This window comes from Miscanthus floridulus, chromosome 3 (assembly GCF_019320115.1).
Source record: "Miscanthus floridulus cultivar M001 chromosome 3, ASM1932011v1, whole genome shotgun sequence".
NCBI classification, from domain to species: Eukaryota; Viridiplantae; Streptophyta; class Magnoliopsida; order Poales; family Poaceae; genus Miscanthus; species Miscanthus floridulus.
The window spans coordinates 127,975,427-127,990,940 of record NC_089582.1 but is presented as its reverse complement, the minus strand read 5'-3'; the positions used below and the strand labels follow the sequence as shown (position 1 = coordinate 127,990,940).

General features: G+C 46.5%; 1 protein-coding gene and 1 long non-coding RNA gene across 2 annotated transcripts; one reads left to right on the top strand and one right to left on the bottom strand.

Moving 5' to 3' along the window:
* Positions 1-2,378: 2,378 nt before the first annotated feature.
* On the bottom strand, positions 2,379-4,747 carry LOC136546870 (uncharacterized). The gene is made up of 3 exons (XR_010781443.1): positions 4,323-4,747; positions 4,159-4,222; positions 2,379-2,676 (listed from the first exon to the last, which is right to left on the bottom strand). It is a non-coding gene; the product is annotated as an uncharacterized lncRNA (long non-coding RNA).
* A 2,458-nt stretch (positions 4,748-7,205) lies between these two features.
* Positions 7,206-9,758, top strand: LOC136546871 (isocitrate lyase). Its single transcript, XM_066538836.1, has 3 exons — positions 7,206-7,310; positions 7,416-9,021; positions 9,417-9,758. The coding sequence occupies exons 1-3, from the start codon at positions 7,281-7,283 to the stop codon at positions 9,497-9,499; spliced, it is 1,719 nt and encodes a 572-aa protein (XP_066394933.1). The 5' UTR covers positions 7,206-7,280; the 3' UTR covers positions 9,500-9,758.
* The last annotated feature ends 5,756 nt before the right edge of the window (positions 9,759-15,514 follow it).

Here is a 15,514-nt window from a genome sequence, read left to right as displayed (position 1 = left end):
AGAAATTGGAGTTAGGATAAAACTAAAGCAAACTTGAAAGAAAGGACTAGCTTTTTATAAAAGAAATGATACCACATGTAGCAAATAGTGGTTTATCAATTTTATAATATTTTTATGATACAATTCTCTTTGTAAAACATGACATTCATCGTGCAACAATATAATACGAATAAAGCTCTTCTTGTGCTTTTCGTAAAGTATCGAGCCTTAATATGACTGAGACAAAAGTGAATCGTCTTGCTATGCATTGCCAAGGATCACGAGTAGCTGGAATGGCAAGCGCCTATATAGGACGAACCGCTGGAGCAAATTATTGGAAGGACGAACCTTGTGGCTTGAGTTCATAGCATACTAGCTATATTTATGTCATTTTTCTTTCAAGTTTCTAGAGGAATTGTTTAAAACAGTAGCTATATTCGAGTCTTACAAAATTTAGGATAATTTGACTTAACACAAACTTTAAAAAATCTCTTGTATTTGCGAACAGAGAAGTATAAAGGATTCTAAGATTCAAAACTTGACCATAAATATAAGAGATCTCAATAGGATGACATGCATTAATCATTTATCTGATACTACTTAAGGGTGTGTATGAGTGAACTTCTCTTCTCTTTGGGAGAGCTCCAGCTCTGAAAACACGTAACTTCGCGATTAGGTCTGTGCGCGCGGTCCGTAACGCTCTCGCGACTCGCCCTAGCGCCGCCGTGGCCCCCGCCTTCCACCACCGCTGGTCCCCCTCCGGCATCTCGCCAGAGGCCGGAGGGAGTGGGGATCTATTGTTTTTAATAAGTTTTCTAGTAGATCGAGTCATTAGGGTTAGAGTCTCTCCATACAAAGTTTCTTGGTGTTGAGGATTTATCTCCTCCTCTGTAGCAACGGCAAGGGGCAGGGCGAAATTGTTTTTTCCATGGCGGTGCTGTTGAAGATGAGGGCGACAAATACAGCGTCAGCAACTTCATCGGCATGACGACATGGAGACTTTTTTTTCTTTCCGAACGGCAACATCAAGTCGGAGATGATGTCGTCGCCATGGAATAATTTTCTCTGGTCTCTTCTCCGTTTTGTTATGATTAGATCTAGCCACGATGAAGGACTAGGAAGAATAAGTTTCAAATCAGTCTTCCTCATTCTTCGGTAGCAGAAAGAAGAAAAATGAAGACACAAGAAAGAAGAAGTTTCTTAACTCCGCCTGCAGGAATGTTGACCGTCGTTCGTTGGGCGTTTGTTCTCAAGCCTTTTGCTGAGTGTTTGCTTGTGCGGTCATCCATAAGAAGCGTCGTATAGGTTTGGATTGGAGTTTTGGAGCTATTCACAGAGTGAGTACAATATAGATGAAAATATGTTTCTGGATATATGTAATGTATTCCAGTGTGCTTGTAACGTGATGATGCATCCAGCTATAATCTAATACAATTCCTTCGTCTAAAAAAAGCTCTGAAAACACGGATCTGAAGCATCAGCTCCACCACGGAACAACTTCGTCATGAATCTGCTCTCGCACCAATTGGAACTAAGAAACTTGTTTGGCTTGCGGCACAGCTCAAGACGCAAAATATGCAATTGTTTGAGGAAATGACCATATATGCCCTTAGAAGGTTACATAATAGATGTTCTGACATATCTAGCATACGTGAGTGATTGATATTGATTTAAATTAACTTTTATAATTTTTTTGTTTATCATTGTAATGAAAACAACATAGATACAATATCTCATCATAATATGAGCATCCAACATTAACACAACAACATGGCAGCACATGAGATAGATAATTAACCATGGTCATGACAATATCTCAACACAAATGTAATTGTCCATATAAAACTGTACCAAAGGGTTTTTGTTCTAAGAAAGAACAAATACCATTTGTTCCATATTGAAATTATGTGGTGTTCCCAACACACTGCTGTTATTATTCTGCAAAAAATGAGCTACTGAAACGTTAGGCCCAACTTCTGGTTTTGGTACTTGAAATTGCCCCCAAATTATTATTGTAACTGCAAAGATAATAAAAAAACTAAAACCATTTCCTAAAAGGAAAAACAAAAAAGAACTACAGTTGCCTCTTGTGCTTCGCTAATGAAAATAGGTAAGAAGCACGAAGTTGTCATCTCAGCATCCCACAATACTTTTTCCTAAGGTTCTTCTGTAAGAATAGTTATTCCGAGTTCAATGTAAAATAATATCTGAACTCTGAAATGTACTTAGGAACAAGAAATACCATCTTAAACATATATGAGATAAACATGTTATTTCTACACAACAAGACACACTATTATAACAGGTACCAGCTAGAAAATACAATGCATTTGCTACTCTGAGAAACTGTACAAAGCAATCGCCAAACATAAAAACTTATCGCAGCCTCACAGGATGGATAGTCGTTGTTGTCTAAGAGTTGTTCATGGATCAATCACTTCATCAGAGTACAAAATGAGCAAAATAACTCACGAGCACCAGCAGAAGGAAAACCTTTTGTTTCTACTTCGAACTAAACTGCTCCTGGTGCCTGGAGATGGTATAGACCTTCATGGTAAGCTTCCTCTCGTTGTTCTTCAGTTCGAACAGATAGATATCGCCGACTCAAAGACCATTGTCACGAGCAAATCTGGTCCGACCTTGTTGGCAGAGAGGATCAGAAGTTGGAGGAAGCAGCAAGCGGAACCCCGAAGAACACTGCGAGAGAGAGGGGGATCGGTAGGAGGACAGGTTCGAATTGTCTTTGTTCTGTTTTTTTGTTACCCTCTCCTCACGCACTCTCTGCCTTAAGTATTACACAGCAAGCCTATATCGATACTACTTCCACATGGGTCCGGCTATGGGCGCATCCAGAAATTATACATAGGAGGCTGGCAAAAAGAAACCATTGTAAAGACTGAGCGTGGCTCAACTGATTATATTTTTTTATGGTGATCATTTGGGTTAATTGTTTGACTTGACATGATTGCTCATATTTTCTTATATGTAATCTACAATCTAAGACCCTTTTTTCAGTGGTATGCGACGTGCTCACTGTGGTGACTCGAGATCTGCCAGTTTAGTCTTTCGGACATGTTTGTAGGGATGATTTTATTATCTAGTTGTGTTTTGTATAACTTTATTATCTACTCCCTCCATCCTATAAAAAGCGTTGCTATGAAATTCACGTTGGTCTTGAGTTCGACTAGGTTTCTTGAAAATATTTATATCTCTACATAAGTTTATTATAAAAATATATTGAACGATCTATCTAATGATATTAATTATGTAGTATAAATATAAATATTTTCTTATATATATTGAGTCAAAGTTGAAAATATTTGACTTCTTGGAAAATGAGAATAACACTTTTTATTAGACGAAGGGAGTAGAAGGTATTAATAGGTATATATAACAATAATTTTGTTATATTTTTCATATAAATAAAAATTATAAGACTATACTAATAAAATGAATTGTTGTAAAATGTTGTGGGGCCATGGCCCCTGCCCCTGGCTTCGCCATTATGTTTGGCGTAGCAGACATTGGCAGAACGTCGACGACCATGGGCCGTAGCGGTTGCGCCGGAGCCTATTGTCGTATCTTCCACAATGTGATGATCACCTTCTATTGCCGTGCTATCAGCAGAGATGACAAATCTCCATTGAAAAAACACAATTGGACGGATCCGAGTTGAGCCAGAACGAGTGCAACAAGGGCGGAGGAGGAAGCACGAGATTTGCCTTTGAGTCCAGTGAAACCACTTGCTCAGTGGCGGAACTAGGGACCCAAGACCCCCCCCCCCCCCCCCAAACCCAACACAAACACAGTGAAAGTTTTTTTTTCGTGTGTTATAAATGCTTGTCCTATAAATGCTAATTTACGTTACAATGTGATTTTTCGTTATGAATATTAACTATACATGTAAAATCACTAAAAAATTATTGAGACATACACTTATGTATATATTTATTATCATACTTACAGTGACGGACCTAGGATTTTACTATAGGGTATGCCACAAAAAAAAATTCTTATATAATTCGGTAAACCATATTCTAATTCAGTAAAACCACGTACATTAAATAACACGACAACCCTTAGATTTAAAGATTAAGCTAGAAACAACGACAAATCTTGATATCAACAGTTCAAATGAAATAAAAAATAGTTGAAAATATAGCCATAGAAGAGACTCACAAGTCACATGATATGAATGTTGATGGATTGACGCAGATTTTTAGTGTGTTGAACGAACTTTGAACTGAAATACAAACAAATCATTAATAAATAAATAAAAGTATGTAGAACTGTAGGTACACAAGTTTTTTTGCAAATAAGAAAATCAATCTTAATTCTTAAACCTGTAACTCGAAGCAACTGGCCGGAAGCCGTCTGGCGTCTGCCCTCTGCCGTGGCGGCATGGCCTTCGTCGGGCACTCGGCCTCGGGCCTAGCGGCTAGCGCCCCAGCAGCCCAGTTCGCCGCGGAGCCGCGGCATGGAGCGGCCGGTCCGCTCGGCCGCAGTCGACGCCGCGATCGACGCGAGCGCCAAGGACCCCCCGCAGCCGTAGCAGCGAAGCTCCGTGTCTCCGTGAGGTGAGGGCGTGAGGCGCGAGACCGCGAATTCGTGGCCAGGCCGGCGTGGCCGCCGCCGCGCCGCGCGTGCCGCGTGGGGTAGGGTTCATGTTCGTTCTCGACGACTCGACCTCGTTGGACTTGGATTAGACCGTCGCGTGCGCGAGGCGCGAGGCGGAGTTACACTGCGCGTGTGCGCAGGGCAGAAGCAAACCGAGTGTTCGGCTGGCTCATCTTTTTTTTTACATAGAAAATTTCTAATATGGGTCACTGACGGGCATACCCTGTAGATCCACCGTGCATACTTAAAAGTGTCAGTCATATTTGTCCTCTTTATTCAAAGTTATTGGTTTGGCCACTGCACTTGTTACTGTGCTTCTGGCAGAATCACTCGAGCAGTGGCGTGCTGTCCAGGAACGGTTGGATCAAGATAGACCAGCTATACGGCTGGATCTGATTGAGTTTATTCAAGAACAAAAGGAAAATATATAATATACTAGAAGAAAAGCCGGAAAATCTGACGTGGTGATGTGGACGATAAACACGAGCATTTTGTGCCATGCTTACTTGGTCGCCCATCTTTTTTCTCCGCAGCCCAATCAATCCTTATCCCTATGGGTAGGTGCGTGCGTGCCCGGCCCAATCCTGATTATAGAGGCCTCGCATTTCGGCAATCCGTGTGACCGTATGGGTATGGAAACAGTGTCGGAACATATGCATGTTTCCGAAAACAAAAAAGTTCGTTACTCCGGAAAGATTGCAGAAATGTAAGACCACATTTTTGGACTTGTTATTGTCAAATAGCACGGTATTCATGGCGCCTATTTTTTCCATCTTTTTATTTTAGGTGCAAATATCGAATTGCATTGGCCCATGTATTGTATGTTAGGTCCGCGTTTATATCGCACCTTGTACCAGGCGTATATTATAAAAAAAACAAACGTCCAGGAGCATTGTCTGGCCGAGCTACATGCCTACATTGCCTGCGTGACAAATCAAATAACCCCTTCAAAAAATTGTTGTAGCATGTATGAGTTAGACCTATATACTATTGTATGGACTTTTTTTATTATAAAGTTAAGCATGCAAATGGAAGAATTTCATAAGAACTAAAAATTAGATCGAATTATAAGAGAACAGAGAATGGCAAAACAAATACAATATATGCATGCCTTCTATATTTCTTATATATTGAAAATAGTATTTGCACTTAGTGAAGGTGGTGTGGATGACTTGTATTAATAGGTGGTACCCTAGCACCAAGGCTCCGAGCAAGCAAGGAAGGAGTGTGTGTTGGGGACGAGGGTGGGGGGAGGGGGTTCTTTATTGTTCCGAGCATCACATGTAGATGGTTTGTACCCCAATCTAATGTAAAATCTTACCATGCTACAGTCCACCAAAACATCAATTGTTCTGGTATCTTTTTGCACACTAGCGGACCCAACACTCATATAGAGTTTGGGCGATGCTTAAGGCGAGCAATGAGGTCACATGTTTTGAAGCTTCGGACAAATGGGCGATACGACGAAAGTCTCACTATGTGCCGGCGCTGGAGTTCGGGCGGGCACCTAGGGTCGCCATGCCCTAAATCCGCCACTGATCTTGCGCGATAACTATCATCAACACATTTGGAATAGTTATATCAATTTAAAATTAATGTGGATTGAAAATAATGCAAACACATTCACTAAGTTTTACAATATATTAATCACATGTCTTATGTAAAAATTTGTAACATCTGATGAGATCCCGATCATGTTAGAGAAAAAAATCCTAGTAGCTAGAACCCTAACCCTAATTACCGCCGGCTCAAGACTGATATAGGGGCAGTTTGGGAGAGCTCCAGCTTCAGCTCCTCTGAAGAAAATCACTCCCAACCAGCCAAATGCTCAAAATGCCAACTGATTCAGGTGGGTATCAGTAGAGAATCACTTCTCCATTTACATTACGAGTTGGGAGCTAAAAAAAACCTGCTTCACCCTGTTCCCTGTTATATTCTAGTGGGGATCAACAGAATTCTCATCAACTCCCCACCCATGCTCCCTCCTAGGAATTCAATGGAATCACGTCATCGAAGAATCAAGGAGCAGAGCTGAAGAATCAGGAAGTAGAGCAATCCCAAACGGGGCCATACTTCTGCAGTTCTGCTTGCAGCCCTGCGTAACAGCATCCGTGTTCCCTCTACCAAGTTTCCCTGTTTCTCTAAGGAACAGGAACCGTGAGGGAAAAAAATTACCCCTACTCTCAGTCATCACTCTGTGGCTAGTGTCAGCTCAGTTTCACGCAAAACAATCGGAGGAGCACGCACGCAACTGACCTCAGCTGGAGTGTGAAAGTGTGCAGCTAGAGCTAACCACTGCTACTGTCCAAAACGTTCCATGCGGGCGCGCGCGCGCGAAACAAGTTTTTTGTTCTCCTTGCGATCGAAACAGATCAGACGACGTGTCCACCATCGCTCACCGTTGCAAGTCTGATCCATCTCTCACCTGCACCAGACCATGCCAATGCAACCTCACAAACGATAAGGATTGAAAGTTGGAGGCAGCACGTTACGTACAAGTTGCATGCATGATTTTGCTCGATCATCTAGCTAGCAGCCTCTTGCATTGGGGCGTACACCGCTGACTATAAATACGACGGCATCCTAAGCGACAACGGAACCAAGGCACGCTTTGCACTTGCAACTCCCTCCCTCACCTCTAAGTGCGTGCCCCCGGCCGACCCACCTCTTCTCCGCTACCAGCCATGGCGTCGCTGTTCTCCGTCCCCTCGCTGGTCGGTTTCTAGCTAGTACATTTCAACTGTTAGTGCAGGAGGTACGTGTACGTGTACGTAACTCGCTCATTCGTCCCGTACGTCTGGACGTACATGTGCATGCAGATCATGGAGGAGGAAGGGCGGTTCGAGGCGGAGGTGGCAGAGGTGGAGTCGTGGTGGACCACGGAGCGGTTCCGGCTCACCAAGCGCCCCTACACCGCCCGCGACGTGGTCCTCCTCCGGGGCACGCTCCGGCAGAGCTACGCCTCCGGCGAGATGGCCAAGAAGCTGTGGCGCACGCTCAAGGCGCACCAGGCCGGCGGCACGGCGTCCCGCACCTTCGGCGCGCTGGACCCGGTCCAGGTCACCATGATGGCCAAGCACCTGGACACCATCTACGTTTCCGGGTGGCAGTGCTCGTCCACGCACACCTCCACCAACGAGCCCGGCCCGGACCTCGCCGACTACCCCTACGACACCGTGCCCAACAAGGTGGAGCACCTCTTCTTCGCGCAGCTCTACCACGACCGCAAGCAGCGGGAGGCGCGCATGTCGCTGCCCCGCGCCGACCGCGCGCGGGCGCCCTACGTCGACTTCCTCAAGCCCATCATCGCCGACGGCGACACCGGCTTCGGCGGCGCCACGGCCACCGTCAAGCTCTGCAAGCTCTTCGTCGAGCGCGGGGCGGCGGGCGTCCACCTCGAGGACCAGTCGTCCGTCACCAAGAAGTGCGGCCACATGGCGGGCAAGGTGCTCGTCGCGGTGTCGGAGCACGTCAACCGCCTCGTCGCCGCGCGGCTCCAGTTCGACGTCATGGGCGTCGAGACCGTCCTCGTCGCGCGCACCGACGCCGTCGCCGCCACGCTGATCCAGACCAACGTCGACGCGCGCGACCACCAGTTCATACTCGGCGCCACCAACCCGCGCCTCATGGGCCGGAGCCTCGCGGCCGTGCTGTCGGAGGGCATGTCGGCCGGCAAGAACGGCAGGGAGCTGCAGGCCATCGAGGACGAGTGGCTCGCCGCGGCGCAGCTCAAGACCTTCTCCGACTGCGTCAGGGACGCCATCGCGGGCCTCGCCGTCTCCGCCCAGGAGAAGCAGCGCAGGCTCCAGGAGTGGGACCGCGCCACCGGCGGCTACGACAGGTGCGTGTCCAACGAGCAGGCGCGCAACATCGCCGCGAGCCTCGGCGTCGCGTCCGTGTTCTGGGACTGGGACCTCCCGCGGACCAGGGAAGGGTTCTACCGCTTCCGGGGCTCCGTGGCCGCCGCCGTGGTCCGGGGCCGCGCCTTCGCGCCGCACGCCGACGTGCTGTGGATGGAGACGTCCAGCCCCAACGTGGCCGAGTGCACTGCCTTCGCCGAGGGCGTCAAGGCGGCGTGCCCCGAGGCGATGCTCGCCTACAACCTCTCGCCGTCCTTCAACTGGGACGCGTCCGGGATGACGGACGCCGAGATGGCGGCCTTCATTCCCAGCGTCGCCCGCCTCGGGTACGTCTGGCAGTTCATCACGCTCGCCGGGTTCCACGCCGACGCGCTCGTCACCGACACGTTCGCGCGGGACTTCGCGCGGCGCGGCATGCTGGCCTACGTGGAGAGGATCCAGAGGGAGGAGAGGATCAACGGCGTGGAGACGCTGGAGCATCAGAAGTGGTCGGGCGCCAATTTCTATGACAGGGTGCTCAAGACTGTGCAGGGTGGCATCTCCTCAACTGCAGCCATGGGCAAAGGCAAGCGCCTCATTTCATTTAACTCCAGTGCTTTTTGAAAAATAATTGACTGCTCGTGCATGCTCCCTCCGTTCCTAAATGTCTGTCACTCTGTCATTTTCGCTTCCCCAGAAACAACTTTAACTAAATATATATTAAAAAATATTAATATTTATGATACATAATTAGTATCATTGAATAGATATTTGAATCTAGTTTTTTTAATAAATTTATTTAGAGATATAAATGTTGTACGTATTTTCTATAAATCGAGTCAAAGTTATCGGCACGCAAATCGTGACGACTAACATTTAGGGACGAAGAGAGTATATAATTTTGATGGTTTTTTTATATACCTAATAATCTGATTTACCAAGCCAAGCTGCTCATATTGTGTTTGTACTTGTGCTTTTCAGGAGTTACTGAAGAGCAGTTCAAGGATTCAAGGCCCGCAACTGGGAGCAGTGGCCTGCAAGTTATGGCTAAATCCAGGATTTAATGAAGACCGAGAGAGAATAATATGATTCGGAGAAGGCCCTAAATAAATGAGAAAAAAAATAAGTTGGACTCAGATCATCAGCCATGGGAAGATGTTTTCCAAACTGAACTATAATCAGCATAAATGAATCAATGAGTCGTGTAGCAATGTACGAATGGAGTTCTGAGTTATGACTCCAAATGAAAACCCAGGTTGGGTTGAAAGTATTGGTGTCAATATGTGAGATTATTTATCACTTGAGATTGAATACAAAATTTGATTCTGGTACTCTGTTCTCGGGATTAAAAATCTTCATTTTTAGTACTGTTATATGCATGTACATAGGATTGTTGAGCCTGTTGTAAAATATGTCGTTAGCGGTTAGGGCATTTCCTCCTCGGTCTCTCATGTTCAACATATATAGTACATGAAAGTAGAATACATAAATACAAAAGATAGAAAGACTATTCTTTAATCCTCTGAATATACATGATTATAATAACATAGAGCTCCCACGTATATATATAACCATACTCAGGTCTAAAATTTATTCCTCTGAATATACATGATTATAATAACATAGAGCTCCCACGTATATATAGTCTGCTAAGGTTTAAGAGTTTGGCAAAAGCCCACATACAATGATGCAAACAACAGGATTAAGATTATTCCTCCTCCATTCCCTCTAGTACATAGTTCGTATGTTTTACAACACCCTGCCAAGGTCTAAGAGTTTGATAAGAGCCCACATATAATGATGCAAACGATAAGATTAAGATTATTTCTCTTCCTTTCCTTCTATTATAGAGTCCAGCAAGACTTCTTCTACCCAAGAGTACATCTGAAGATCGGATTAAGCGCCTGAAGTCTGGCGATGATGATGATGATAGGAACCTGTGAAGACGTATGCTGCAAAACAAAGACCTGCTGATGCTCGTATTTGTCTGTTGGGTAGTTGTATGATCATGGCTGTTCTGTTTGGTTGTCTTTTTTGTCTACCTCTCTTCCCTTCTGGAATTCTGGTATCAGGTGTTCGTGTCTGGTAGTTTGCCCTTCTCTGAGTCAGAGATGCCGGGCGCTTGGGTGTTTAGAATTGTGGCCCTGAACTCTCTTTTCTCTCTTTCTGAACAATCTCATGTATTTCCGTTTATCCTTAAATGGAAATGGAGGATGACCTTCGAGTGAAAAAAAAAACAAAAGGGCCTACCAAAATTTAAAACGGTGTTACACCGACAAGAACCACTCTGTGAATGTCAACAGTGGTGGAGCCAGGGGCCAGACAGGGGCAACTCCCCCCCCCCCCCCCCCCCCCAACCCAATAAGATATCACAACAATTTTTGTAATTGTATAACTATAGTTTTTATTTATATTAAGTTAGAGAATATAATAAATTTTATTATATATACCTATTAATATCTTCTAGATAATAAAATCATATAAAACATACTATACAATACAATGACATATATGAGCACATCCAAAAGATCCTAAATAATAAAATCATCCCTATGAACATTTCCAAAAGTCTGGCCAATAAATCTAGAGATTTATGATATCATTATAGAGTCTTACTATCAACAGGCAAGTCATCTACTACTGAAAAAATAATGCATTAAATCCTAGAATACATATATAAGAAAATGCAATCACCCGTGTTAAGTCGATAAATTAACTAGTTGTGCTACGCTCAGTTTTTACAAGTTGGATCTTTTTAGCTGGCCCCATATATATAATTCCTGGCTTCGTCCCTGAATGTTAATGGCCACAATTTTCAATGAATGCCAATTAAGGTTCATTGGCAAAGAGAAAGTTAAGAGACAGGGCAGTCAGCTCACAGCTAGAACCAGAGCGCTCAGGGACATAATCTTTATATCTCAGTTCTCTGTCTCAAAGAATATAACTCCTGAAAAGCTTAAAAAGAAAATGTAGTACACGAAAACCTCCACATTAACATTAGCATGATACCATGCTTGTTCAGTCATCATCGTATCACTAAATTGAGTCCAGATGGCAAAATTCTTTTCTCGTTTCAAAAATCTGGAAAGGCGAAATGTTTACCCTTTGATGAGTAGCGAGGGAGCTTGTAGGTCCTAGACCCTCCAGTTCACCGCGCAAATCTCACCATCGGCGGAGTGCTCCACTCTTGGACGAACATGACACTATGAGCCATTTAGACTAGAATTATTTTGCATAATATGGTGAATAAATCATATGGTAGTACTAGTAAGACTTGACTTGCGGCATTTATTTAGTTCATAAAAAAAGATAATGATACTACCGTAAATAAATAGAACTCAAAGAGCAATAAAATAACTATACAATTACCTCAAACAAGATAAATAATGCTTTTAGAAAGACACCTCCGGACATTTCTTGATGATGAAATATCATCAGGAACAATATCAAGACAAATGTCGAGCCATTCAATCTTTCTTGTAACGTAGTCGACCTTAAACGAATTTTGACCTTAAACTGTACGCCTGCGCCGAATGATCCTCTTTCCGTGATTCCGTGTGCACGATGCGGCGTTCGCGGTGGCGATCTCGCAGAGAGCCAGAACGCTGATTCACTCGCGGCTCACGGAAAGACGGGCGAAACACCGAAACGGGAACTGCGCTAGCGTGGCCCTTCAACTCCACGCTGATGGGCCACACACACATCGGATGGGCCACACACACATCGGATGGGCCGAGATTGCTGGACTGTTAGCAAGGCTTCAATTCCACCGTACAGAAAGACGGACGCGAAGATGCGCCGAACCTGTCGACTGGAGGGGACCGAAGCGAAGCGGCGAGGAAGCTGTCAAAGTCCACCAAAACCACGCCGGAAGTCGCAGGGCAAAAGTCGCCCTGCACATCCACCTTCCTCCTTTCCCTACACACTCCCTACGCCGCTGCATCCACCCACATGCCTTCCTCGTCGCTGTGCTTTGCTCTTAGGTGATCCCCACCAATCTTCGTTTCCTCCCATGGAAGGCGTTCATACATATGGACTGCACCCCGCGACTCCCCACTCCGCCTCATCCGCCACGGCTTCAACGCGCTGTTCTCACCCCGTCCTCTGCGCCACCGAGCTGCGCGGCGCCGACGAGCACACCGGTGACCTTCACGCACCACCCGCCCGCCCTCTTCGCCACCGCTGCCCATGCCGCCCCCACCCCGCCCTCTGTATGCCGTCGCCCAACTCCGTGTTGCTGGCGAGCACACCGGTTACCTCCACGCGCCGATGAGCCTCCATTCGCCGAAATTGCAAGGAGATGTTTGCGCTGAGAAGCGCATGTTGCAACTATATGTTTTAAGTGTTTTATGTGTTTCAGAGGTATGTTGCAAATGTTTCGTATCGTTGTTGCAAAAGTAGACATGGATGTTGCACACGTTGCAATGGTTATGCACGTATGTTTTTAGTGTATGTTCCAAATGTTTCATTTGTAGCAGACGTATGTTACAATAGTAGATCTAGATGTTGCATATACATGCATGTTGCAAGTGTATTTTTCAAGTGTTCGGGTGTTTCATACATCTGTTGCATGTTTTTTTATCTGGATGTTGCATATGTTTGCGACGGTTTTCAAGTGTTTTTAGGTATTTTTGTAAGTGTTTTCAGACGCATGTTTCAAGTGTTTCATATGTCTTCTTTTGTATGTTGCAACTATTGCATCTGGATGTTTTAAAAATAGATCGGGTGTTGCACATGGGATGCGCGTGGGAAGTGGCTGGAGGTGCGGGCGACGTCTGGGGCTGTGCGGGCGATGTCCGAGGCAGCGCGGGGCCACTGCTGGGGCGCTCGCTCGCAAGCGCGACGCGCTAGGGTGGTCGCTCGCTCGCTGACGCAGCAAGTTTGTTATTAAATACTCCCTTCATCCCAAAAAGAATGCAATTCTAGCATGGAGTGCCGCGTTTTAGTACCTTATAAGTTTGACCAATTATAGATAAAAAAGTAGCAATATTTATGATATCGAATAAATATCATTAGATTAAAAGTCATAATACGAATAACATTCCCTATAAAACTTGGTCAAACATGAATCATAATTATATATTTTTTTAGGACAGAGGTAGTAATCTACTGAATGCATTGAATACAAGCGGGCCCTGCCCAACACGAGAAACTACACTAATGGTGGACTCTTGTTGAACGTCGTGTGCTTGTTCACTTCGTATTAGATCCATAACGCGCGAGGTTTTTTCGACGACGATTGCCAAGGCAGCTTGTAGGCCTTGGCCCTCCTCTTCACTACGCAAAGCTCACCTTTCCAAGAGTACTGGACTCGGAAGGTTACTACGCGAAGCAGCATGGGCACGATGAGACCGAGGGTATCTGAGCGGTCCTGGTGCGGCTGCGTCACAGTCTCGAGGAGGCAGAACCTGGCGTTGCCCATATAGACGAGGCTGGCGCTCACGTGTCTCCTCCACATTTGCCTGAACAGCAGGTCCCTCCCGCACTTGCAGGCCGGCTCCGCCCCACCACGGCGGTCGTCCACCACCCGGCACGCGGCAAGTCGCCCCCTGTGCCGCGAGCAGAGGCCGACCCACGCGTCCAGGTCGCGGACGTAGTACGCCTCGCCGTGGAACGGCAGGACCCAGTCGCCGTGGCGCGCCCACTCCAGGCGCTCGGCGTCGAAGGAGAACGTCCCGGTCATTTACACGGACAGGAACACCGTGGCGCCGTCCGGGTGCACGGCGTGGGACACGACGATGTGGTCCATCTTGAACGGCGGCCGGGGGAGAGCCTCCCACTGCCAGGTCCCGTAGTGGCGCTGCGGCTCGGGGCCGAGCCTCTCGAAGACGCAGCGCTCCTTTCCATAGCTGGGTTCGTCGGCGCTCGTGTCCAGGGCATAGACGGTGCCGCCGATCGCCCAGAACGCGTCGTACTTCTTGGGTGAACGGGGGGGGGGGGGGGGGGGGGGGGGGGGTGGCGGACACTAGCCGCGTTCTGGCGTCGAAGATGAAGTTAACGGCCGTGCTGGCTCGGTAGAAAGAGCCGCTGTCCAGTCCAACGATCTTGGTGGCCGCGGCGACGAACTCAGGGCACCCTCTGGTGGCCAGGCGGGCGACGAGTCTGCGGTGGCGAAGACGGTGAGCCCTGGAATCCACGTCGTACTCGGAGTCGAAGCGGGCTTGAGCGGCGAAAGAATCCACGCTGCCCTCGGACTCGGAGGAGCAGACGGAGCAGGAGTCGTCGTCCGCGTCCTCGGAGTAGGCATCGTCGGAGTCAAAATCGTCCTCGTTCGACTTGTATATGCTCACCCCAGAACTGCCGCCGTGATTGCTTAGTATGTAGAGGCGCCGCCGCCGTCGCCGCTGCTGTTTGTCGCCGTCAGATCTCCTCGGTGGCCTCGCCATCTTCTTGGTAAGATTTCTGTCAATGTCCTTTCGTATCTCTAATTTGCTGTATTATAGCCTGACAGTTGCTACTGCTAGTCACGACGACTGGCCGGTTCAGGCCTCCCTGATCGGCAAGAGCCCATTATCGTCCTGTTTGTTGGGGCTAGTTTGGCTTATAAGGCATGGCTCAAACTACTATTGGCTGGTTTAGCGTGGGGAAAAAATACTGTTCATTGGTTGATAAACCATGGCTTATAAGCCAAATACGACCAAGCGAACAGGCTGTATATACCGTTGCCTTGCCGTACGTGGAGGCGGCAGGTTTACCATGCCGAGTTTGAGTCGGATTCGGGCATCCTTACCTGAAAGCTTGCCCCAAAGGCCAAAACAGAGTTGGATTCGTGCATCCTTACCAGAAAAGCTTGAAAAACAGACCTGCCTTCGTTCATCCTTACCAAAAAAAAAGTATTCGTACGTGTTTATTCCGGTTCTACTCTTGTGGTGGTTTCTAAGAAAGTGATCACAGTCCTACTACAAACATATTAATGTATAAAAAATCTGCAGAAAAAACCAGCATGATAAACTGAAATTTCATTTGTTTGCAATAATCTACTTCCACGGTAAAGATTTTGGTTTTCATGACACTTTGGTATGTACTCTTACATGAATAAGGCTGAATGATATAGCCGAGGGAATTAGTTGCAACTTACA